Source organism: Coenobita brevimanus, chromosome 76 (genome assembly GCF_032717465.1).
Source record: "Coenobita brevimanus isolate Jiangsu-jjx chromosome 76, ASM3271746v2, whole genome shotgun sequence".
NCBI classification, from domain to species: domain Eukaryota; kingdom Metazoa; phylum Arthropoda; class Malacostraca; order Decapoda; family Coenobitidae; genus Coenobita; species Coenobita brevimanus.
This window is the reverse complement of record NC_137029.1, coordinates 7,558,375-7,584,901: the sequence shown is the minus strand read 5'-3', so window position 1 is coordinate 7,584,901 and position 26,527 is coordinate 7,558,375. Positions and strand designations below refer to the sequence as shown.

At 42.9% G+C, this 26,527-nt stretch overlaps 1 protein-coding gene across 1 annotated transcript; it reads right to left on the bottom strand.

The window, feature by feature from the left end:
* Positions 1 to 922: 922 nt before the first annotated feature.
* LOC145408271 (uncharacterized) lies at positions 923 to 22,699 on the bottom strand. The gene is made up of 5 exons (XM_080279040.1): positions 22,534 to 22,699; positions 15,662 to 15,772; positions 4,127 to 4,250; positions 2,297 to 2,404; positions 923 to 1,070 (listed from the first exon to the last, which is right to left on the bottom strand). Exons 1-5 carry the CDS (start codon positions 22,697 to 22,699, stop codon positions 923 to 925), a joined length of 657 nt encoding a protein of 218 aa, XP_080135166.1.
* Positions 22,700 to 26,527: the final 3,828 nt, after the last annotated feature.

Here is a 26,527-nt window from a genome sequence, read left to right as displayed (position 1 = left end):
AAAATTACACCATCCATGTTGTTAAAAATATTGCAAATGAAATCCTTTGAGATTTCAATATGACAATTATCAGATAATCCAAATCATGTTTCAGTGATTCTTCCTCATCCATAGTTTAAGAAGACATGAGTCTGCGTGCGACTAAAGGTGCACATAGAATGAACATGTTTTCATGTGTTTTTATATTATCAGTGTTTGTATTTAACTGTGTTCATTACATTTTGAAAACCAATTGCAACCGTACTAGTCTTACGCACATATTTCAGTCTTTCCACTCGCACCAAACTGATCTACCCTAATTATTTAAAGGATGATGATAATAAACAATCACATAACTTCAATTAACTGTGTAAAATTCTCCCAGTGAAAAGACAGGATAACATGAAAGTAGGTGAAGAATAATAAAGTCTGGAACCTCTAGAGTAACGGAAGCAAAGGTAAAACAAAAAAATAAAGACAAGAAAAACATATTACAGTCCCAGCCAAGAGGTGCCCAGCTCTAAGTCAGTGGAGTGGGCATCGAAAAGACTTAAAAAGGATATAAGTTGCTGCGAATGAAGGACAGTGTAAGGAAAATAAGCTGAAGTATAGGCAGTAATGGCAGGAGAGACAGACAAGGACAAGAAGAGCTGCTTGATTCTATTTCCTTGGTGTGGTTTTCGAAAGAGCTTAGACAGGAACATTAGGCGCTGGAGAGACAGACATAGGCAAGAAGAGGTTAAGAGAGGTTAAAGATATATTGCAAGACACTGCGAATGAATGACAGTGTATGATAATGAAGCTGAGGAAACAACAACATGACAAACAGACAGGTAAGATCAGCCATAGTTCACTGGCGTAGTCGACGAAGAGATTAAAGGAAGAGAGACAGTGAGGCAGAGGAAGCAACGAAAAGACAGAAAGATAGAGCCCAGAAGAGCAGCTATAATTCATTGGTGTGGTCGTCGAAGATCTTGAAGAGGGACAAGGGACACTGTGGATAGGCGGCCCAGCAGTCGCCGTAAGCCCTCCCATAGTGTTCGGCGTTCACGTAGTCGTACAGCTGACTCGACGTCGACCCGGAGGAGGCGCTGAAGAGGAGAAAGTCACTGCAATTATCAGCTAAGGCCCAGTTTTATGTCATTTCATGTTGGTTAACGCAATCGACTTAGAGGTGAGAGAGTTGGAAGCAGTCTCCTTTAATCCCATCAATCCGAGACGCCTTTTGTACAGCATTTCATTTTGACTAAGCCAGATAATTTCATTCACCTTTTAGGCAGATCTGGGTTAAAACTACTGGCCTTGTAAATATCTTATTCGTCTGCATATAAAACAACCATTTCATTTTAGGTATCCTGACTAATTATATATTTTTTTCAGTGTTTAGTGTTTATTAATGATTTAGAATATCTAATGAACAGCAAATAACTGTGAGTGACGCTAACTTCACTCTTAGCCAGTAGTGTACTTAGGAGGCTCATGAGGCAAATGTCTCCCCCTAAAGAACCCATGAACATAATTTTAATACCATTGTAAGCATCTAGATCTCAATATAATCCATTTACAAAAATCTAAAATGTGATTTCAGGGCAGAGTGTCTGTAATCTCATCCTTCAGGTGCTTTAAATAAGTTACGTACTCCACATATTTCCCGAACGCTTTTCTTATTGTTGTATTCGCCCGAATTTCTTCAGCTCGGAAAGGAGACATCCCCCACCCCTCTCAACAAAGAAGCTTTGTTTGGATCTCTCCCACCTTCTTTGTTCCTGAAAATCCTTAACGTGACCTGAGAAACATAAACTCACTCTTTTTCTTTGGAAACATTACCAGTATTGATCTTGAATTCTTAATCTGATACATGCCATAATACTTAGACTGACCCAGCTATTATTATCCTATGCGGCTGCATCGTTTAGTTTGACCCTGTATGCACCAATTATACCTTTAAATTAAAACGTTTTGGTGAATAAACACTTCTAATAATATTTCACAACTAAGACAGTTGCTGGGGGTGCGGGGGTGGTGTTCTTTACCATGATTCTGGCTAAGCCTCAGCTCCTGAATCTGGTGGGTTTGTTTTCACCTAACCGAACTGAGTCACTCAGAAAAATTGAATACTAAGTCGTGAGTATTAAATTCGATAAGCCTTAGTTACGAGGCAGGAATGAGTTTCCATTGCTATTAATCAAACCGACCCTCAAGTCTGACTACACCTGGCGAGCAACTGTGCTGAAACGGGTAGTGATCTTTGTGATCTTTGTCAGGTTAGAACAAAAGCCCTGTAAGACAACAGTGTTAATATGAGTGAGGTACCCACGTGAGGACAATGTTCAGGATCTCGCCCAGGAGTCCGTCGTCCCTGAGCGGCGCCTCTGCCACCTCGCACACGGCCCTCAGCAGACACGCCTTGCCGTCCACACCGAACCTGACATGGACGTGACACACCATGCAATTGCGTTACTTGTGAGTGGTGGTGGAAAGGGAGGCCTTCAAGTGGTGGCATCGATATGACTGGACGGCTTCACTGCCCAGTTATACAAATGTCCCTCAGTTCCCACCCTATCCCCCAAAAGGAGAAAATGGTGGACTGCAGTAGGAAGGAAACTTCAGCCTGAGGTCTACTGGATTCACATTTCAGTTGAACCTGGGGCTACAGTAACAACAACAACTACTACAAGTGATGCTGAGTGTAGTGTTAGATGTGGTGCTAAGAGTGGTAATAGATACAGTGCTAGAAGTGGTATTAGATGCGATGCTAGAAGTGGTGTTAAATGTGGTGCTGAAAGTGGCGTTAAATGTGGTGCTAAAAGTGGTATTAGATGTAGTACTAGGAGAGGTATTAGAATTTGCATGAAGAATGGTATTAACTGGTCTCAGGCACACTAAAGCGGCACTTACAACACAGGCAGTCTCTCTCTCTCTCTCTCTCTCTCTCTCTCTCTCTCTCTCTCTCTCTCTCTCGTCCACACACACACACACACACACACACACACACACACACACACACACACACACCAGTCTTAAAAATATAATTCACACACACACACACACACACACACACACACACACACACACACACACACACACACACACACACACATGGATTAAATAAACACTTTACACCTGAAATAAACATCACCTTTTCTTAATATCACACACAAGCCTGAAACGCAAGCCAATCTTATTAACAGAACCTGAATAATTGTCTTTTCATATCTTAATTAACAATCGATTTCTCATAATACCAGCCACACACCAATACCACACACCAGCCTTGCAAAAATGCCTGGAACATTTTCCCTTCGTGGTCATCATCTGCAACACCTGCGTCCCTGAGCCCCACCCCTGCCCTTGAGCCCTACATCTGCTATAGTCTTCCTTTCCGAGCCCCACACCTGTTCCCAGAGCTCCTCACCTGCCACACCTGCCCATAGAACCCAATACTGCTACGCCTGCCCTCATAATCATACACTTAGCCTCAGATCCCACACCTGCTACGCCTACCCCTCAGAGCCCCACGCCTGCTACACCTGTCCCCAGAGCCCCACACCTGCTGCACCTACTCCCCAGAGCCCCACACTTACTGCACCTACCCCCAGATCCCCACACCTGCTGCACCTGCCCCCAGATCCCCACACCTGCTGCACCTGCCCCAGATCCCCAAACCTGCTGCACCTGCCCCCAGATTCCCACACCTGCTGCACCTGCCCCCAGATCCCCACACCTGCTGCACCTGCCCCAGATCCCCACACCTGCTGCACCTGCCCCCAGATCCCCACACCTGCTGCACCTGTCCCTCGGTGCCCCACATCTGCTACACCTTCACCTAGAGCCCCATACCTTCTTCACCTACCTCCAAGAGTCCCCCACCTACTACACATGTCCCCCAGTACCCCACACCTGCTACACTTAGCCTACCCCCAGAGCCACACACCTACTACACCAGCCCTCTGAAGCTCCACACCTGATCCAGAGCCCCTCACCTGCTACACCTGTACCCAAAGTTGCACACCTGTTAAATCTGCCCCTAGAGCCCCTCACCTGTTACACCTATCCCCAAAGTTACGCACCTGTTAGACCTGCCTTCAGAGACCCACACCTGTTACACCTGTCCCAGAGACCCACAACTGCAACACTTAGGTCATACCTGCTGAGTGAGTCGATGACCACGGAGTATATGCCAAGGCGATCATCATCCATGCGTCCGTAGCTGACCTGGGTAGCGTTGGGCAGTTTGATGGTAAATGGCAGCTCTATGTCCAGGTATCCGGCTGAGGGAGAGAAACAAGGGTGTGAAAGGGAGAGATAGGGGATATGTTTGAGGAATAGGGAGAAATTGATGGAGCTCCCGTTCTTCTCAGCCAGCATCCTCCTGTGGGGGAACAAAGAGGAGATTGAGGGACGTTTGTATCACCAGGCAGTTCCACCGTCCGGTCATGCTAATGCCACTACCTGAAGGAGTCCCACTCTCTCATCAACAGGGGGTGTATGAGGGAGAAACAGGCGGTATGAGGGACAAACAGGGGGATATTAGGAAGAAACAAGGGGTATGTGGGTGGAATAGGGAAGAATGAGGGAGATACGAAGTCTGTTCAGAAAGTATCCAACCTTAGGCTCTAAAACACACACACACACACACACACACACACACACACACACACACACACACACACACACAAAGGCTAACCTGCTTAGCTAGGACACTAATCTCCCTCAGAGTAGGCCCCTTCTGATTTGGCACACTTAACCCAGCTTTCTTTTCACTGCCTGAAACGTTTTCAGGCGACGGTTTTTGGTACCTCCTGTAGGTGTTTCTTCACATTCATGATCTCTTCTCTCGGATGAACGTTACTCCAGACATGTTGGAGTGTGCAAATCGCGACCCAGACTTCCTGAAGACTTATCACTGGAGGTGAGACTTGGGTGTACGGGTACAACCCAGAAACCAAAGCACAGTCGTCCCAGTGGATGCACGATGGGTCGCCCGGCCAAAAAAAGCGCGACAGGTCTGCAGCAGGATGAAAGGCATCTTGATTTTTTTTTTTTTTTTTTTTGACTACCGTGGTGCTGTGCATCAAGAATACGCACCAAGGTCAGACTGTCAACAAACATTACTACCTCGACGTTATCCGTCGTCCGTGACGCAGTTCAGAGGAAGAGACCAGACCTTTGGAAAGTGGCAAGTTGGAAGCTGTACATGATGTAATGGGGTGTATGAAAGTCCGCGTTGCTTAGAGGCAAAGCGAGGGATCCTCTCTTTGGCTCAGTGGTAACGTTCGCGCGTATGAAGCGCAAGGGCCCGGGATCGAATCTCAACCAGGACAGTTTCATTCAGTTATTATAATGACAACGTCCTTGCCCATTCTTCTCAACTGATTCAGGAATTTTTGCCCAAGCACGACATTCCGCAGGTCCGGCAGGCTCCCTACTCACCAGACATGGCTCCCTGCGACTTCCGGTTGTTCCCCAAGCTCAAAACTCAGCTGAAGAGTTCCTGATTTGAGACGAGAGAAGAGATCATGACGAATGCGCCAAAGCACCTGAGGAGATACCGAAAACCGACTTTGAAAAATGATTCGGGCGACGGAAAGAACGCCGGGCTATGCGTGCGTGTCAAGCCAGCAGAGGCCTACTTTGAGGGGGATTCGTGTCCTAGCTCAACAGGATAGCTATTAATTTTTTTTTTTTGAGCCTAAAATCGGATACTTTTTGAACAGACCTCGTATGACAAACACAACTATGACGAACACAACTATGACAAACACGATTATGATAAACACAAATATGACAAACACGATTGTGACGACCATGACAAACACAACTCTGACAAACACGAATAATACAAACACAAATATGACAAACACAACTACGACAAACAACTATGACAAACAAGACTATAACAAACACAATTATGACAAACACAACTATGACAAACACAAGCCTTTGGCAAAGACGTATCCCCACCATGTGGTAAAGAATAAGTAAATAAGCACTAAAAATTAATAAGTATGGCAGTTTCATATATAGGGACATAGGCTAAACTAGGACTCGTACATTATCTTTCTTTAAGAAGTGAAGATGATGCATCAAGTAGTTTCGAAGATACAGCTGTTTACAGATTAGTTTCCTTATTTGGAAATTGCTCGCAAAATACTGAAATTGTGGCAATTTCATATATAAGAACATAAACTAGAACTCACACTCTATCTTTCTGTAAGATATGAAGAGAATCCGGCAAGAAATTTCCAAAATATAACACGACAGATTTTCCTTATATGGTCATAGCTCGTAAAGTACAGACAATATGGCAATTCTACATATACGGGTATCAGCTACGACACGTATCCTATCTTTCTGTGTGAAATGAAGCCAATCCACCTGGTAGTTTCCGTGACAAAGGCCAGGACGAAAAGACACACACACACACACACCAGATGGATGGACACAGGCGGTTCCTATATCCCCGCCATATGGAATAATGGTGGGGATAGTTATGACAAACACAACTATGACCAGCAAAACGCCTTTGTCTGCGGGGTACGAGCGCGGCCATTTAAATCCGAAAGCACAGAAATGTCACCTTACACGCCGAGGATGCCTAGAGGATATTGATGGCTATATACCTTCCAAGTTTCATGCCCTTACGACAAACTGTCTGGCCTGTGACCCTCTTTTGAAGATTTTCGACATGCTGCACTTGGTGCGTGTCACGTGCCACGTGCACCGCCTGGGTGTGATGAAACCTGTCAAAAGCGAATCTTAAAGAGCTGGGTTATCATATGGTGCAAACCACGCAGTGATCTGCCTTATAGTTGCCGAGGTATAAGCTTCTCCAAAGCGTTACGGGCTGCCCGGGTCGAGGCGGACCTGGTTGGGCAGCTCAATTATGAGGAAATGCCACTACATGACGAGACTCCACTCGTCACCAACATGAGTACGACTATAAGAAGAAATGAGGGAGGAGAAAGGTGAGGGAGGGGAACAGGCGATATGATGGAGAAACAGGAGATATGGGGGAGAAACATGGAGTTTGAAGGAGATACAGTCGGTATGTTGGAGAAACAGGAGTTTGAGGGAAAAACAAAGAGGTATAAAGGAGAAACAGGTGGATATGAGGGAGCATCGGGGGGTATTAGGGAGAAACGGTGACATGAGGGAGAAACTAATGGTATGAGGGTGAGATAGAGGACACAGAGAGAAAAAATGGCATGAGAAGGTAATAGGGAGGCATCAGGGAGTGTTACATTTAAAAAGTGTTTCTAATCTAATTCTGAAGCGACATATAAATTTTTTTGGAACTAACGCTGATCTTTCCTCTCCAATAATCTTCATGCGTATTAAATTTTCTCCCCCCCCCCGGTCTCTCTCTCTCTCTCTCTCTCTCTCTCTCTCACACACACACACACACACACACACACACACACACTTCCTCCGCCCTCACTGGGCAGTAACTACTTAATATAAGTCAATCCCTCCCCTTCCCCACTTCTTTCACTCTTTGCCCTCCAGCCCTCACCCACCTCCCTCCCTTACCTCCTTCCTCCTTCGCACCCCTCCTCCACCTCTTTCACTCCTTGCCCTCCAGCCCTTACCCACCTCCCTTCCTCATCTCCTCCCTCCTTCCCTCCCTCCCTCCCCCAACTACGTCCGTCAACCACTTCACTTCCTCCCTCCATCCTTCCCTCGCTCTCTACCCCCCTCGTTCTCTCTCGGCTCAAATTGATTAATACCAGCCCGCCCCGTCGTGCGAGTGCTCACCCTTCCTGGCTGTCAACGCTTCCTTGGTCTGACATCTCATTTTTTACAGCAAAGTTAACACTATGCCACGGTCTGCTAGAGAAAAGTTTGAATTTATGACACCTGAAAGTGCACAAAAATGCTTCCTTTTGATGTATAAAGAATATATCCGATTTTTATAGTTTTAATTTGTTTCCTTTAGACGACACAATCAAGCTTCAGAGAACTTTGAACTAGTAGCCGCAGAGATAAATCTAACGCCTAGGTTCATCTGAAATGTGAAGTCAACGAACTGCAAACATAAGATGCCCTTCTCTCCAGCAGTCTACCCTTGGTCAGTGAGACACACACACACACACACACACACACACACACACACACACACACACACACACACACACACACACACAGAGGCGGGCAAAAACATTATGGTTCCGCCTCGTAAAAGCGGGTGGTGATAAGGTCGAGATTCTTTCTTATCTAATAAAGTTGATCAAATTTTATGCAACCACGATTTAGTACTCAAGCTATGGGAGTGGCTCAGTTCTGTCAGACGAAAACAAACCGACTATAGTGCTAGTAACTAAATTATATGGCTGTTTCGCTTCATTTAAGGTGATAAATAAAGGAACTGGTGGCGCGTGATAAGTGATTAACGAAAGACGATGCGCTGGATTCAATAAAACGTAACACGGAGGTAAGTAATGGAGATCGATGAGGCTCTTGTCATTAATAGTTTCATTAATGCATCGAGAAATGAAATGAAATTGTCGCTAAAAACAAACACCGCCTGTTGTTTAGAAAAGGGAGCATTTTGTTTAAGACAGTAATTCCGTAAGTTCTCATGATCAATTTTTATCAGTATCCGAGTTATTTTTTGGAGTTAATAGGATGCAGAAAATATCGAAGGAAAATATAAAGCTACTGGTATCAATAGAGTACCCAGTGATGCGGACCATACAACTATTGCCTCATTCAAGCTTTTTAAATATTTGGCTTTATCGCACAGATTAAGCCAATCACATCTAATACATTTCAGTTTTATAAGTCGCTCTCGCATTCTAGTTATCGATCACCAAGACATTAAACAATAGAGTGCAAACGAAAGCAAACAGCAACGAACCCACTGGTCCTTTAGAACTTATCGGGTATTTGTTTTACGATGGGATGTAACTAAGACTGCTGTTCTATTAATCAATAACAAGGGTAACAAAGCATGAAGGTTCCTGGTGCAACCCAAGCCATGTTCGTCACCATCCACATTTCATTAACCCGTTTTTGTCCATGAATTCTCTATTTTCTCAACTTTCATGCCTTGCTTGTTCACGTACCTGCTTCGAGTGAGAGAACTGCGGGGCCTAAGAGAAAAGACTGCCTAGACTATGCCCAGAATCAAAATCATCCATCCATCAGGAGAGTAGGAACCCGGGGCTAAGCTATTCAGTTCCGGCATTTGAGGTGATAGTAACCAAACTCACTCTTCCATGAGTGGCATTATGTGAGCAATAAGCCCCAACCTTCCCTCAAAATTAAAGCCTTACAGAATTAATCCGGTTAGAGCACGTTAACCTACTAAACCACCAGGAGTCATTTCGTTATAAGGTTACCACCCAACAGTAAATGGTTTCCTGGATTGCAAGAAATCATTTGGCTTGTGACTTAATGTAGCGTCACCCGAAAGCAGCACAACATCCTGTGAGTGTTATGATGTGGTAGGTGGACGCCCTACCTACTACATCTCCATAGCAGAATATTGTCAGAAATAACTGTTTCATCGTATTATTCATGTCAATATTCACTCTTGTTTGACTTTGAAATGTCTAGTCAACGCTTTAAAATATTAGGAAAAGGTAAATACAACTTCAGGCCATGAGTATGTCCTCTTTCACACGCTGACACAAACACACACCTACGAGTCAACATAATAACATATACTGTTCTCATGTTCTTATTTATTACAGTAACTTTAGGACCTATAACTAGGCTATAGTCATACACTGAACGGTTGTAAGAATCGGTGTTAACTGAATCTGACAGCAACGGCAGAGTCAAGTGGTATATAATATCTGATATATAGAAAACGATGGCTGAAGCGCAGGGAAGAGAGTCAAAGGTGAAAGAACTTCCCACCCTCAAGTCCTTTATCCGTCTTAATGGTCTTTGTCCGGTCGATAGGAATAAATCTGACTAAACTAAAAACAAACATTGGAACTATTGTGTGTGTGTGTGTGTGTGTGTGTGTGTGTGTGTGTGTGTGTGTGTGTGTGTTTACGGTTTTAGTGTGGAGTGTTTCTGACGTGCGAGATGATTTGTTTTGGTTCAGTGACTATTGTTTCACCATAAACTTCCACAGTGCGATTTTCTTTTCTTTTTTAATTTTTTTAATCCTAAATGTCAACGGAACGGAAAAGTGGTCAGAGAGTCAAAGATGAAGGGAATTATGGGATAAAAACTGACTGAATACTGCTTTACACCGTGCACTCCCGCCCTCCGAACCGCACCTCCAAGGTCACCAAAATAAATTCGAGTCAGTACTGTGTAATAGCTATCCAAAGCAAGAGAGAGAGAGAGAGAAAGAGAGAGAGAGAGAGATAATGAAAACACATAGGGCAATGAGATAAACTTTAAGCTACAAATATATCACAGAAATAAACCCAAAAATTACAGCTACGAAAAAATAGGGAAATAAAAAAAGCATATATCAGAGTTTCAGGTTTATAACAAAATAACTCTTTGCAAAAAAAAAGGGGGGGGGGCGAAGGGGAGAGTACATCAACCTGCAATGAATAGTTATAAATGTCACGAAGTACCTGTTTGCTTATAATCTTTAACTTCAGAAAGGTCCAAAAATAGAGACTGTACTGATGAATATAACCTCGTGACTGCGACTGGTAGTGTGGTTGGTAGAGTTCTGAGTCGAAATGCACTGTGGCCGACGTGCTAAAGTTCGAGACCAGAACTTGATAGGAGGTTATTCTGTCAAGTAAAATGTTATCAAGGGTGTAGGTCGATCTCTCACCCTTGTTGTTTTAAATTATGATAACCTAGCCTCTAACCTCTACACGCCGAAGGGAAAAGTATGGGATTGGGAGCGTTCGTTCACTACCTGCGACCCACTGTGCATAACTCAGGAAATCCAGGTAAGTAGCTTAAAGACAGGTAATTAAGTACACGTAATTAAAATCTGTACACGTTCTTATCACCGTTTCGCTCTTCTTTGACGTCCTGCCCACTTTTCTGGGATAAAATTGTTAGGCAAAATTATAAAAGGCGAAACAAAAACGAAAGAGTTCAAGACGCAACTTAAAGAGGTCATTTACGACAAAAAAATAATATATCGCAGATGACAGTAGACCAACTCAAGCCAAGACCAGACACTTCCATAATTCAACTCGACGGCACTTCTTTCCTATTTGTATACAGTATAGTGGAGGACATGCTAATAAGGAGACGATTAGTTTGTGGCCACTCCTAAGATTAAAGCGTCTGGGTGTAGATAACTTTCAGTGATACAGGAGGTGGCGTAATGACTTCTGTATCTGCATCAGTCCACATGAGGGCCACTGCAAGACCGGACTTTCTCCTCGAAGGGAGTGAGAGTGAATGGACGGAAATACCCCTCCTCCATGCAGGCCAAGCGCGAAGCAAGAAGGGATGTCTGTAGTGAGAGTATTGTACAGTACCTGAAGTCGAATTGTTGTAATGTGTGTGTGTGTGTGTGTGTGTGTGTGTGTGTGTGTGTGTGTGTGTGTGTGTGTGTGTGTGTGTGTGTGTGTGTGTGTGTGTGTGTGTGTGTGTGTGTGTGTGTGTGTGTGTGTTTGCACGTGTGTGCGTGTTTGTAAGAAGTCTGTATATGTCATTGGTATGAAGTGGCGGGGTAAACATAGGCTAATACATGAAAGGACATACTGCCAGCACCCCCTTTAAGCTACGGTCACAGATTGAGTTCCAGACTTAGATTTAGGGCATACGCAGATCGGGAAGCGAACTCCGAAACCACCTACCCAACGTAGGTCGGCTTAGCAACCATGTTTGTTTATAAATCTATTATTCCCACTCACGAAAATATCAATGTACACAGAACGTCAGCTTAGGAAAGACCTTCTATAGTGGGAGCTTGAAACATTGCCTAATAACTGTCTGATAACATCGGTGTATTTTTAAAACTACATTCTCGTTCCAACCAGACGACTGCATCCAACTTAGACAGACCCCCTTATGGTGAAGGTATTAATGCTATATTGTTGTACTCATTCAAGACCCATAAAATCTCATGAAGTTATCTTTTGCATTACCTCGCTTGCTTTTATTGTTCATGGTCGGGTGGTCGGTGGTTGTGGCGGTGCTTGATGTCAGCGCTGCACCTGTAAATCAAATGTGGCAGTGACGTCCTGGGGTGGGATTTAAAAACATACTTACAGTCAGTTCCCAGTCGTAACTATAATTTCTTTTTCAATTTACGACAAGGACACGAGAATACAGAGAAAAGATTTAGTTACGAGAGAAAAATATTCGTGGGTTATAACGGTTTTCAGCAAGGAAAAAAATTAAAATGCAGAATCTTCCCGTGTCTAGGCGTTCCTGCAAAACATCAAGGATGCGATAAGGAACTGATCGTATGTCTGTGGGTCCGAGCTCAGTGCTGCAGAACTCGTAAAGTAAACGCGCAGTAAATCCCGTTTTAAGTTCTTTAAATGTTATCTGAGTTAAGACAGGGTTCGATTGTAAGTTTATTTGAATCCTAGGCCAGCAGTGCAGTTGTTGATGATGATCAACTACATTCTGTCTAGCCGAGCAGACCTATTAACACAGGAATGCAACCGCCCCTGTAGGGCTGTTCCGTGCGGTTGGCAGTGCCTCGCCATGGCGAGGCAAGGGGAAACGGGAGGAGTTTTGGTTCCTGGGTGAATGCCGCATTTGCGTCTCTCCGCCCAGTTAACAGGGGCACAAAAGTTGGCTCTAGTTCACCCCGTTATTTGGTTATCAGGGTACCACCCGCGTTGTAAATGGTTCCCTGGGTTACAAGAAACCATTAGACTTGTCTCTCAGCGTAGAACCACCTGAAGTGGAAAGAGGGGTAGCAGAATGTGACAGGAAGGAAAGGGAGAGGTAGGAATAGAGAAATGCAGACACAGAAATAGAGTGATAAAGGTGAAGGAAGAAGCTAACAGCACTACATCGACTGAGTGGATGATGGTCGCCACCACCTACCACTGACCAGCAGTGCATTAAAGCGAAAGTGCAATGAACAGATTAATTAATTAATTAACTGAATTAAAATAAACAGATGAAAATGCACACACATACCTAAGTAACGACAGAGCTTCAATCGTAAGTTTGTTTGTGAATCCTGGGCCAGCGGTGCAGTAAATCAAGTGGTGGTAGCGTCCTGCCCGCCAGCACCGCCTCCCACCACCGCCATACGCCACGCTTGTTGCCCATGACAAATCTCAGCCTCACTCATCAGTATCCAACAAACTATGTTAGGGGGCCAGAGGTGAAGGCGACCTACAAATTCATTAGCTGCGTGAGTTCGGAATATGTGACAGCCGCAGGAGCCCCAGTTGATTTTACCACGCTTGCTGATGCATCTCAAGTGGCAGTGCCGAGCCATAACACAACATTAATGGGCTGGAGCGCAGACGGCGATGTACTGGTGCAGCGTGCATGAAGCAGGGTTTTTCCCTGGTGTGTAGTGGAGGACGGTCACCAGCCGAGACGAAATGTGATTGATGTCGTTAGTGAAGTTATTGGGTTGCGAATGATGGCGTGTTGTGGTGTATCGGCAATATTCCCACACCACCGGAGTGATATTACAATTGAATGTGACAGCATAATTAGATCACAGCGTAGGAGCCTTTCACTGACGTCACACTTATTACATAATGTTCTGGATACATATACAGATGGCGACCCCAGTAGTCCCTAGCCTTTTCTTAGTTTATTTTAATTACATGACCTTGGATAGTTATGACAGGCGCGAGAAAGAAATCTAGCATATGGACGGTTCTGATCAAAGTGCAAGTCCTGTTAGCGTGTGTCAATAGTTATAATTTTACCACATGCCAAATCAGGGCACAAAACTGACTCCGATAACAGCCTATATTGTGTTTCCTGTAGTGCTGATTGATATTAGAACTTTAAAAAAAAAAAAAAAACTAAATTTTAGCATATATTAAAGAATGTCATATCCATGGTTTCGTTCCAGCATCTCAGTTTTTGTATCCCCAGCGGTACTGTAAACTTCATGAATACTTAGTGAAAAAATCTGAACATATCTCAGACTGTTTATTTATTCTCGCACCTATAGTTGTTTCACTTAAGTTTGCCCTGATTTTCGTCCTTCTTGTAGCTTAATTCACTTAGCTCAGTGGCAGAAAAAAGCAATACAAAGGCTCTACAGTACATCCTTTCCATATCACTTTTTCGTGACTAGAACCATACTTCAGTGTTCATTTGTTATATCTCAGCATTCAAGATGCAGAGATGGCAATTTAAGGCCTAGTTTGAGTAAAACGGGTATAGTAAGTCAAAACTTGGCATTCTGTTACCACTAGTGAGAGAGTCTTATCAAACATCACTATTGATATAGCCTTTATGGAAACTGATTCTCCAATTCACATTTAGCACTAGTTTATTGGATGGTGACATCATCCTTAAATACCCTGTTAAAACATCTTCATCTTATTATTTCCCATAAGAAAACTGTTACATGAAGTGAGGAGGTCTACCCATAAGAATCCAATTACAGATATGTGAGGACAGAGGAAACTACAGGTATGATCTACCTTCTGGTGTTTAAGGTATAACACTGCTTTGTGTGTGTGTGTGTGTGTGTGTGTGTGTGTGTGTATTCAGTTCTTGGCACAGATTACTCACAAATGCTTTATGGTATATAGGGCCACCATCTCTAAATTGCCATCCCTTTTATCTTCGTTTATAAACAGGGACTACATGGTTATTATTCATATATCCATAACTCTAAAGATAATGTATTACAACACCCACCCATATAAATCCAAGTTTCTCATGTTTGTGTGGGAACAATACATCTTCCATGCATCACTTCGCCAAGTTATTGATCATAATTAGGATATCCGCTTCCTGTTTAGACCAGTGGGGTTCGATTCATATTAGGTTAAGATTAAGCAGAGGTCGCTTCCATGACGAAGTTTGCCAAAAATCTGCTTGTTTAAAGATACTGTTGTACTGTGCCCGCCAGTCTTCATCAACCCGTGAAATCTGGTGCTTTAGGAATAAAGGTGAAGGTGCATTTAATCCGTTTCATCCTCTGCACTCAAGAACTCTCTCCCGGAATAACTGGAAACCCCTCAACAAGGTTACTTGTGTTTGCTGGCAGGTTGACCTGAGACTGTAGGATTTGAAATGCTGTAGACTTTGCAGGCAGGTGACCTGAGGTTGTAAAAGTCGCCAGGAGGGTACTGGAAGTGATAAAAGAGACATACTGTGGTGGAGTGCGCTGGTGGCAAGATGGACGTCTCCGACGATTATAGGAACACCTTTGACGAGGAGTGGGCGTCTGGAGTTTAGAGTATAGCAAAGACGTATTGGAGGCTGGGTAGTGAGTTAACTCTGTGTTGCAGAGTCTACTTTGCCCGTAGATGACTGGAACCAAAAGATTTCTAGAGGTTTTAGTTAAAGTTAACCGCGAAACCTTTTCAAATGAGGAAATCTGCGGCTGAAGTGTTGCACTATTTTTTGTTGGCATGACACTAGGTGGCAGTACACAAATGATGTGGGTTCATAAAAAAACTATCAGAGGGAATAAGCCGCACTTAAAAAAGACACAGGAGTTATTTTCAGAAGAAAAAATACGGGCATATTACTTCCGCTGAAGACAGACACTATCAAAAAAGTACAGGAACATCTTGCACTCAGAAGTCACAAAACTACACCTGATAGTACTATGCGAGTGTATACTTACTGAGATCGCCGACTGAGAGCACTGGGATGCAGAGGACAGGGGTGATGGTGAAGGTGGAGCCGGTGGGGAAGGCGATGGACCTCTTCTGACGGGAGTGGATCTCGCCCAGTTCTGGTGGAGGCAAGAATAACCGGACATGAAAGAAGTAGAACACTTCATGACATAAACCCTGAAATTCTGTTTCGTTATATGAGCCAGACAGAAAAGCACTAACATAAACCTTAAAACTGTGCATCGTCATAATTATTAGGCAGTTAGGAAAGTGGTAATGTAAGCCTCAAAACTGTGCATCGTCATATGAGGCAGCTAGAAAAACTGTGACATAAGCTCAGTATTACCACTGTGACATTAACCATTAGATCGTGCATCTAGAAAAATAACGATTGAATTTTGGAACCCTTATAATTTTAAAAAGCAATGCAAACGACAGTGATGCAACATGTTTCCAAAAATAGGTAGTTAATGTAATATATATATAAACATACTGCACAATAATACCAAACAAAAATAGGTGACTAACTGACAGACCACTACTAATCTAAAAGTAATTTTCATTTCACCTTCTTCACCACTACGACGATGACTAAACCAACTGATTTTGTTTTGTATGTAACTTTTGAAGGACTTTTGGGATTTTGTCCTTTCATTTCGAGAGGTTTCCCCTAAGGACACACACACACACACACACACACACACACACACACACACACACACACACACACACACACACACGCAGGTATTTATATCTCATTATGCCTTTACAGAGAGGGGAACAATAGGAATGGTCATGGTGGCAGTGTGTGGAATTGTAAATACTTCTGTTTATGTCTGTCACGAGCAGGGGAGTATAAAGGCTGGTCTGGCGGGAGGGTACTTTTTCATTTTAATCTTATTTTGTTTTATTCTATTTTATTTTATTTATTTATTTATTTTTTTTTTTTGTCCCCACAACAAGAAGACACAAACAAGGGTGGAAAGGAGTGGGCGGGACGGGCGGGGGGAGGGAGGATGGTGGGTGTTAGGGCAGGACGGTGGTATCCTGTGAAGATGGACGTTATAGGTTGTCCAGTGTGGGCTTGGGGATGATATTAGTTCAGTACTCTGCAGTCACAATAAAAACACAAGAATAAATACGGGTCGCTTTTGTACACCAGGCCTCTCGCGAAGCAGAAAAAATACGTCCCCGCACCGAAGGAGTTATAACAGTCGTAAACCCCAAACTCCAGGTCCGTGTTCTTGTAGTACCTCTACTTTAACGATTTATATTTGAATACTGGAGATATTAGAATGATTTAAGTTATACAGAGGAGAATAGCAAAGTATAATAAGCAAAATAAATCGATTAGGAACAGGAGTTAGGGAGCTTTGTTAACCTACAAGACCCAGGCCCCGTATTCATAAACTCTCTTAGCCTAAGCTGTGTATAGGATTGCCTGTTTATACGTTATCTTTACTCATACAGGTACTAAGCACTTCACACCCAAAATACTGTGATTATGAACATGAAAAAAAATAAAAACAAAACCAACATTGATAACAGTTGACAGTTATGGGGGTCTGTTTCTTATCAGTCGGTTTGGATCCTTTTGAAATGCGATCACAGAGGCCGAATTCACTAACAAACTTGCAATCAGTACTCCCATATAACATAGATTTATTTTCGTATAGCAGTCAAGAAGAGAGCGCAGAATTTTTCCATGTCTTTTCCTCCTCCTATGGAAAAAAAAAAAAAAAAATCTGAGCTACATGAGGGAGATAATGATATGTAACTAAGCTCTTTCTTTTCCCAGGGCGAATAAGGAATCGAGAGTGCATAAGTTGCCATGTCTCTTGTATCTCCTGTGAAATACAAACCTATGCTAAGAGAGGGAGATATTGGCATGTGACGAAGCTTTATTTTTGTAGGACAGACAAGGAACCGAGAGAGCAGAATCTTTCCACGTCCTTTATTCCTCCTATAAATAAAATCTGAGCTAGGAAAGGGAGATAGTGATATGTTTGTTTGTGCATCCTGGTCCTGAGTGGTATGTTTGTTTGTGCATCTTGGCCCTGAATGGTATGTTTGTTTGTGCGTCCTGGCTCTGAGTGTGTTGCCTCCCACAGACTCCACGCACTCTACCTCCTGGCCAGTAATTACCAGAAGGCTGGGTTCCGCTCGTTGGGTGCGGTAGGCAGCGATTACACGGCTGCCACACACACTCACCAGCACACTCACTCACTCCCCCTCACTTCATACCAACACACTTGCTCACCCACCACACCAATACACTCACTCACTCATTCATTCACTTACCAACTCATGACACTACACACTCATTCACTCACCAACACACTCGCTCACTCGCCCTCCACCACATCTGGCTGCCGTCACAGACCACTCTAAAATACACACTCCATACCAACACACTCACTTGCTCACTCACCATAGCAACACACCCATTCACTCACTCACTGACTCACTTAACAACACAATTTCCCACATATAACACTAGACACTCATTTTCAGGCTCGATCGTTAAGCACTTTGTCTGGGTAGAGTTATAGCTTATTTTTTGCAGCTGTCCTTTATAACTTAAGTTTATAGCTTCCTTTTTTTCAGGTTCGATCGTAACTCACTTTGTCGCTGCACAGAGTTATAGCTTTTTTTTATATAGCTGACTTTTAAAGCTTACTTTTTTTCAGACTCGATCGTCACCCAGTCTGTCTCGTACGAAGCCATTATGTCATACTGTAGTGAAACGCCGAGAAACGTTCTTCAGTGTGCCTCCGCCAAGCCTTGCATACGGACTCGCCATACAACTTCCATGGCAGGGTTCATTGTGGATTAAATGAGACCAAAGATAAATTAAGTCGACCCCATATGACCTTGACCTTTGACCCCTTGATCTAGCTGACCTAATCAGTTCATCACTTCCTCATACTGCATCACTGACAAAAGTTTGGTGGAAATCCGCCGATGGGTTCAGAAGATATCGAGGCCACAATAGTGTGTAGGTCACACGGACCCATGCACGCACTCATGCACGCATGAATATCCCAATCGCTTTAATATTTCCTCCACCATAAATGGGCAGAGACATAATTATATACACTTCACTTGTTTTTTGCGAGATTGTATTTTTGATCCTTTTTACTTCGCTTTTTCGCCACGAGATGGTCATCCATATGAATTACAAATGTCCATCGGCTCTACATTCTCATCATTTTAACTTGGCGTAAAACTGCCACCTCTCAGTCTTGAATGCTGAAGTACAGTGCAACAAAAGAGTAACACTAAGATATGGATGCTTGCGACGAAAAGACGTGTTGCGGAGAGAATGTAGGGCCGTAGTAATTATTACATCACTGGGAATATGCTAAAAGAGAATGAAAGTTTCCGCCAAGCTGAAGTGTGTGGACTATTGTGGTGAACAGTGATGAAAATGGGTGTCATAAAGGGCCCTGGATGAATTCAAAATATAAATGTTCACATTTGACGTAACTCTGAGTTTCTAATCATATATGACAGGAAATCAATGCTCTGGATATTCTTTTCACCAACTTCTTACCAAGCGAGCAGTAATTAGAGTACATAGTTTTCTTAAGATCTTGAAGATACAAAACACACACACACACACACACACACACACACACACACACACACACACACACACCAAGTTCAACTGATTACATCTTGCCAGTTCCACAACGTATTAGCGGGTAGCAGACGAAACGGGATTTTTATCAACTGAGATAAAGCACAGTTCCATGAATGAAAAAAATATTTGCTAGATCTACAGAAGAGTACCTGAAATTAAGTTCAGGCTTATCAGGTGATATGCTAGACTGCTTTCACTTTACCTAGCTGGATTTAACTTTGCTGATACGGGTTAATTAGCATCCTCACATTTGATACGCAGACATGTTACATCAAAGCACTTCTAATACTAGCCTCTGACAAATTATTTGATTTTGCTCTACATTTAGTGAATGGATCTAAGTTAAAATATCTGCTCATCAAATAGTGAGGAACTAAACATACTATAACGCAGTAGTACAATATTTGCAAGATTCTGTGATTCATCCAGTCAGGTCGGTACAGTGAAAATGATCTGTTTCGTTTCCAAGTAGGTCTCAGTTCATTTCAGTTGACGTGTATGTGAAATAATAGAATATTAGATTATGCGTACATAATGTAGTTTGATAGTTATTGCACTGGACTGTCTTGGAACAGTCACATACATCTTTTGAACTCATCAATTGGTATGATTGAAAAAGATGATATACACACAACTATTTTGGGAGGCGGTAATTCAGTATTTAATCGCTCAAACTGCTCTTGTGTATCTTGATGACTCGTTGTTGTGATTTTTTTTTAAATTCCTGCCATAAGTTTCTATGACAGTATCTAATAGTAACCTCGTAGCCAGTTTATTTCTTATCAGGTTCCTCCCATACTCTATTCCACGTGTATTAGTGATGGTATCTCTGGACTGAGAAGGCTTTTGGAGAGCTAAGGGTATGGACGCCAATGTTTTAATGAAGGAAGATTTATATCGAAAGACCAACGTCTCCTTTCCATTACTCATATTTTTCTTGCTGAGTATGAACTAGGTATCGTAGACATGAATTAAACTGAGATACCAGTTTGAGAAACGGAGACCATGTTAGTTAATTCAAGGCACAAAAGGCTAAGCAGTGCTCAGTATTGTACCTGGAGTACCTAAATATCTGTTATTATCAATATAAAGCATTGCAAATTCTAAAATGGATCGATAAATACACAGTATACAGTTTTAAGTAAGACACCGAATCATCGTACTGAAATTTGTCCAGCCTAGCAAAGTACAGTATGTGTGGGTAAATCAAATGTACAAATAACACAATTTAAACATTTTACTTTTACAATGAAATTCACTTGAGAGGAATTCCTATCTCAAGATCACGTGTGAGAATTTCACTCTTGTTGATTTTAGCACCTGAATTAAAGGCTTTAGTGACTGGCATTAGGAACTGAAATGGCCGTTGGTAACACGCATCCGGTAGCTCCTTGTGAGTTATAAAATAGTCCTTATATCTGTGCCATAACAATACCATCCAGGTATATGAAAAAGGCTCATGTTTACACTTTTTCCTTTTGTTTTTAGAAATCTTTGAATCAACACGCTTACAGTACCCAATCCACGTGCCCATCTTCACACTGTATTATACAGTATTACCCTTGACTTGCCGCACTATTCATTACCATTCCAGCTCGACCCGCCCATTCCTTTCCACCCACTCCACCCAGCTTTCCCCCCTCCAATCGAGTGTTTGAGAAAATTTTGTGACATCTTCCCACCGCCAACTCCACCCTTCAAGCAGCACTTAGGTGCTAGAGTAGGCCACTATGACGCAGTGGGCGTTTGTATAACCACTGCCAGGCTATACAAACATTCCTCAGCTCCTTTTCTATAATCTGAGAGTGGGATGGTGGACGGCAGGAGCAGAGCGCCTCCAACCCGCAACCACCGGGTTCACGTCCAGATGAGCCTGAGACCACAATATCATAAGTCGCCCATGTTTAAAAAGAGTACTCATCCCACCCTACACTATACCCCACCACCAGCTTAGGCCATCCCATCCACTTCATTTTTCTCACCCAACTTTTTATTCTTACTTGCCTTTAACTTAAACCTTGCCAGACTGCTTGTAACATCCCTCTTCACAGGGTATACTTCCCTGGGCCCAGCCCATCCTGTCCACTCCTCTCCACTCGCCCAACTCATTTTTGCTCTGAAGTAGTGAATATCAAAAAAATATTTACCTCAAATGCCAGCCGACCTACAGCACCTATATGCACACTGTGTACTTCCCCCGCTGTATCCCATCACCTACCATCAACCAAGCCCATCCCGTCAGCTCCTTTCCAACCACTTCATCCATTCCTGGAAGGTCGGTATTGTCATTAAAAAAAAAAAAAAAAAAAAAAAAAAGATACCAACAGAGATGACTTTTCATAATGACCCTCATAAACATAATCAGAAGGGACTGGTTTTTACGGAATTAGTAGAATGGACCTCAAGGATCTCTTAAGAAAAAATGGAAGACATGAACATGGCTTTATATCGAAAGCCGTTGCACTGGTAGCGCTTATTACTGCCACGCTCCACAGGCATGATCCGAATCAATATATAATGGCTGGCGTAGATATGATGGACCTTAAGCCACTCAAAGGATCATAGAGGATCTAAACTGACTGACGCAGAATAAGTCAATAAACATCGTTAACCCGGGAACTTCATTTTTTTTTCATTCAGTGTTCAGTTTCATTGGAAACCATCCTATATTTCAGAGTTTATATAGATAGACAGATGTTTATAGATAGATAGATAGATGTTTAGAGAGAGAGAGAGAGAGAAAGAGAGAGAGAGAGAGTTTATATACAGTAGATAGACTGATGTTTATATATATATATATATAAAATGCCCTCACCAGGAAATTAAGATTAGGTCTTCGTAGAACCTCGCTGTTCTTGCAGCTCTCTCCCCACAGTTGTATCATGAGCAAAAACACTGACATAAGAAACTTCTCTCGCGGCCATGCATTCCTTCCAACCCAACCATTCATTTGTCTCATTTCCGTGTCTCCTGACGCACCCTTGCACACGCCTAGTAATGGCAAGGGAGACTTAACGCCTTTCCTTACTCCATCTTTCATCTAAAAAGTCTCACACATTTCGTTTCCTTTTTTTCATGTCCCGTGGCTTTCTAGGAAGTGCTTGAATTATTACTGTAATTTTACTACACACTGCGAGGAAAAAAAAAAAAGTATTAGACAGATCCAGTCTGCGCTTTCTGGACTTCAGATATTAATAGTTCCTTGCATAGAAATGAAGCTTTATAAGTACTCACCCATGTTAGATTCCAGTGATGTTTTGGCTTTATTTCTGAGTTCCTTCTTGGTGCGGGCCCTGTACTCAAACCATGTCTCTGTCATCTCTGCCGCAGCCAAGGCCACCACCACCACCACCACCACTCCCGCCCTGAGGGTGAGAGGCCGTCTGCTTAACCTTACCATTCTGCAAAAGACAAACAATAATTGCAGCAGATCAATTAAATTATTCCAAATGATAACACACACAAGCCATTTTTTAACGAAGATATATAACATCCCTTGAAAACTTATTTGTGTACAGTAGTGAGACGTGCATACATTCGATTGTTGCTTATTAACGCTTTGAATGGTATAAGAGTCCCTCCAGCGACTCAGTCACAACGGGAAATACCAATGGATGACGACCAGTAATGCAATTGACCAACATCGCCTTTGAAGCAGGTAATTCCAACAAAGGGTCTATTTGTAGACAGCTCTGACAAATGTAAAGTTGTCCTCACCAAACGCACACAGCCACATTTCTATCCTGTCAGGAATTTCCTATAGCTGATCTTCTGTCCAGTAAGAATGTCTGTCTCTATCACGACGTAAAAACGTCGTACAAAGTTTTCACAGTAGGATCCTATGGAATAGATGCGACGGCACTGTGTCATAGGATCCTCAAGGAGCCTTGGTCTACCCGTCGTCCTGGCATGAAATACAAGATGCACACTCGTGCTTCTGTGTTGGCTACCACAAGTTAAAGAGTCAGGGATGCATAGCCCCTTTCCAGAACCGATGGCTCATTGGAGGCTTTACAAGGCTCAAAATCTTCTCGACCCTGAATCCACAACCAGTATGCTGGTACTCGTAGGTACCCAGCCAACAGTATAAAGACTGCCTTCACCTCTGGCGTAGGGTACCTAGGCCTCTGCAGCGTTCGGTTACCTTCCGAAGAGCAATGAATTATTGAATTCTATAGTGCAGAGCCTCGCATGGGATATAAGCCCGGCTTTATTTCCCCCACCTGGTTGTTCCACGTTCAACACTTAGCCAAGGTATTTCACTAAGGACGTTGAACTAAAACTCAAGCACTCGAGGTGGACTCTACACTGCATCTCAATTTCCTATATGGGTCACATCATCTCAAGTTAAATACAGTCAGACCTGAGCCAACTACTGACCATCCATAACATCTCATGTCCACCAAGCCGCCAAAGTACGTGCCTTGCTGGGGCTTTTATCATATTATCAGTGTTCCCGGCTTTGCGACCATCGACAGACAACTCTACCAGCTGAAGAGAGAGAATGTAGCCTTTCACTGGAATCAACGGTATTAGCAAGGATTCACCACCATCCCGTAGGTAAACACCACAGTAAATCAGATGGCCTCTCCTGTCTATCCATAGTTACCACCACCACAGAAAATTATTATTGCCAACTTTCAAACCTGGCAGGAGATTATCAAAATATCGATCAATTCCCTGTCGTCGTAACTTAGGTATGTTTTTGCAGGAACAACTAGGCAAGGGTTAATTTTCATTCGCTTTTCCGGTCTTCCTGCATAAAACAGTTATAACCTGCAGCATTTTTCGTCTTGTAACTAAAATTTGTTTATGAAGTTAGAACAGGAGACAGAGGAAGATTCAACAGCCTCCTTCTCCTTCCTGTAAATCAAAGCCTGAGCTACGACGGGGAACTGATTGTCAGTGAGTTTGTGTATCTCGGTCCTGCCTGACTGACTGCCCAGGTCCTTCTAAAGTCAACGCCACCCGAGCAGCGACAGCAGTGCTATCAAGGAAAGGCGTATAAACGTGGCATCCCCCATTAGAAAGCAAGTCCCATAACCCATACAGAACAACAGTAACATCCACTTGGACGAGAAAAAAAATTTATTAAGACCTTTACAAACAGATGCTGATTGAGACCTTCCTATAACAAAACCAGAATTATTATCGCCTCCAGTCGTGCCATCGCCACCCCTGCCCCCCCAACAAAGAAAAAAGAAAATGCTCCCACTCAGCAGTCCCCAGGAAACACATCACTACTTCATAGTCCTGGCAAGAGATGACTGTTTTTATTATGGGGCTTTTCTCTGAATAATGCAAGTCCAAATTCAAGACCACTTATATCAGTACGTTCAGCCGATATAACATGACACCTGGTGGTCTGGTGGTAGAGTTCTAGGGTTGGGATGCCCTGTGACCGAAGGCTATTCTATCCTACACTCTGAAGGAGGCAAAATGGGGCTGGGAGTTACCGTTACCTGTAAACACTGACACCACACGCCACAGTACTGTACAAACATCCTACAGTACCGTAATAATACATTTTACTATCCTTGACGCACAGTATCAGATTATATCACTAGGTACAGGGGCATCCCATGTAATATACCAGACCACGTCTTGGCATGACGAAGTACACACGTATCTTTATACCAACTATAAGGCAGTGCGGTGTGTGAAGGATCCCTAATACTCTGTTGTCACACACACACAAACACACACACACACACACACACACACACACACACACACACACACACACACACACACACACACTCTTCCAAGTATATATATATATATATATATATATATATATATATATATATATATATACTGTATATATATATATATATATATATATATATATATATATATATATATATATATATATATATATAATCAATACACATTACACACACACTCTCTCTCTCTCTCTCTCACTCTCTCTCTCTTCAATCACAGTTTAGCTCCCACTCAGTCAGATTACGTGGAGAGCGAGAGTGACTTCTTGCGTGTGGACCTTCCCCTCAGCTTCCCACTTCCTCAGGTGCTAAAAGCAGTGATTTTGTTACTTTCACATCGTCCATCCACCTGACCCACCTGTCTGCCGTCTCGCCTTACCTATCTGCTCAGTGAATCTGGGGTGTTGGGGAGTGAGAGAGAGAGAAAAAAAAAATGGGGGGGAGGACCCACAGAACCCTACAGAATTGCCGTCTCTGATTCCGTGGCATAAGGGCCCGTATTTTCATTGTCTTGGGAGCTATCGTAGCACCTTTTCCTAACTGATTTGACTTCTGCACTTATAATTTTGTCTTTCTTGCTGAAACAGATCTCATTCACGACGGGAAAGGTTGTTTGTGGATCGGACTATGAGCCATGTATCAGTCCATCTCTTTGCATGAGTTTTCACACCGTTTCATCGCCGATTTATTTTGTTTATAGCACCTTCTTTTCTTCACGTATATTAATGGTACAAACTACGGTGGCATTGTGTGTGTGTGTGTGTGTGTGTGTGTGTGTGTGTGTGTGTGTGTGTGTGTGTGTGTGTGTGTGTGTGTGTGTGTCTTCAACGGACGGTCATAGTTCGTGACCTAGGAGGACGAAATTTTGCACACCGGTAGACCTCCACACCGACCAGATTTTAGACAACGAAGACCTCTTTCTACATCCGGACCAGGGAGAGTTATGTCCGTGGGTATTCTTATTTTGCTATAAACATGAGAAAGGTTTTTGGGGTGAATGGTGAAGTGGGCGCATGGTGTACTGTAGAGTATGTGTATTGGCGGTTTAGGTGGTGTAGACTGGAGGGTTGTGTAATTCATACTGGCTGAAATGAATAAAAGAATAACATTACGAGTATAAACGAATGGATGGGAAGACAAAAGAAGGAAGACGGGAAAGCAGGCTGAGATCCCAGGCCCCCCCCCCCTCGGGAGTGTAACTTGATTAACTGAGGTAAAACGCTTCTATTTTATCATCACGTCACATTATATTAATTTCACCTATAACTTGCATCCTTTTGTTCATTTGTAAGTGGCAGACCAATACGGACTAATGTATCAGGAGCACAAGTGTCTCCTTCATCTCTTACATTTTTCTGTTAACAGTAGACAGATGATAAAAAAAAAAAAAAAAAAAAAGTACGCACCACTTGCAAAGTCAATACATTTACAGTTAACTTTTCTTCTTCATGAGTATTTCCCAGCCACATATTTTCATAAGCATCCGCCTGTTGTGCCCTTCA

Excerpts from the sequence above, each read along its gene's own strand:
- LOC145408271 (XM_080279040.1), bottom strand. The coding sequence starts at position 22,699 with ATGGTAAGGTTAAGCAGACGGCCTCTCACCCTCAGGGCGGGAGTGGTG. Across the intron at positions 15,773-22,533 it reads ATCACTGGAATCTAACATGG|AACTGGGCGAGATCCACTCC; the intron begins GTGAGTACTTAT and ends TGCCTCCACCAG. Across the intron at positions 1,071-2,296 it reads ATCCTGAACATTGTCCTCAC|CGCCTCCTCCGGGTCGACGT; the intron begins GTGGGTACCTCA and ends TCTCCTCTTCAG.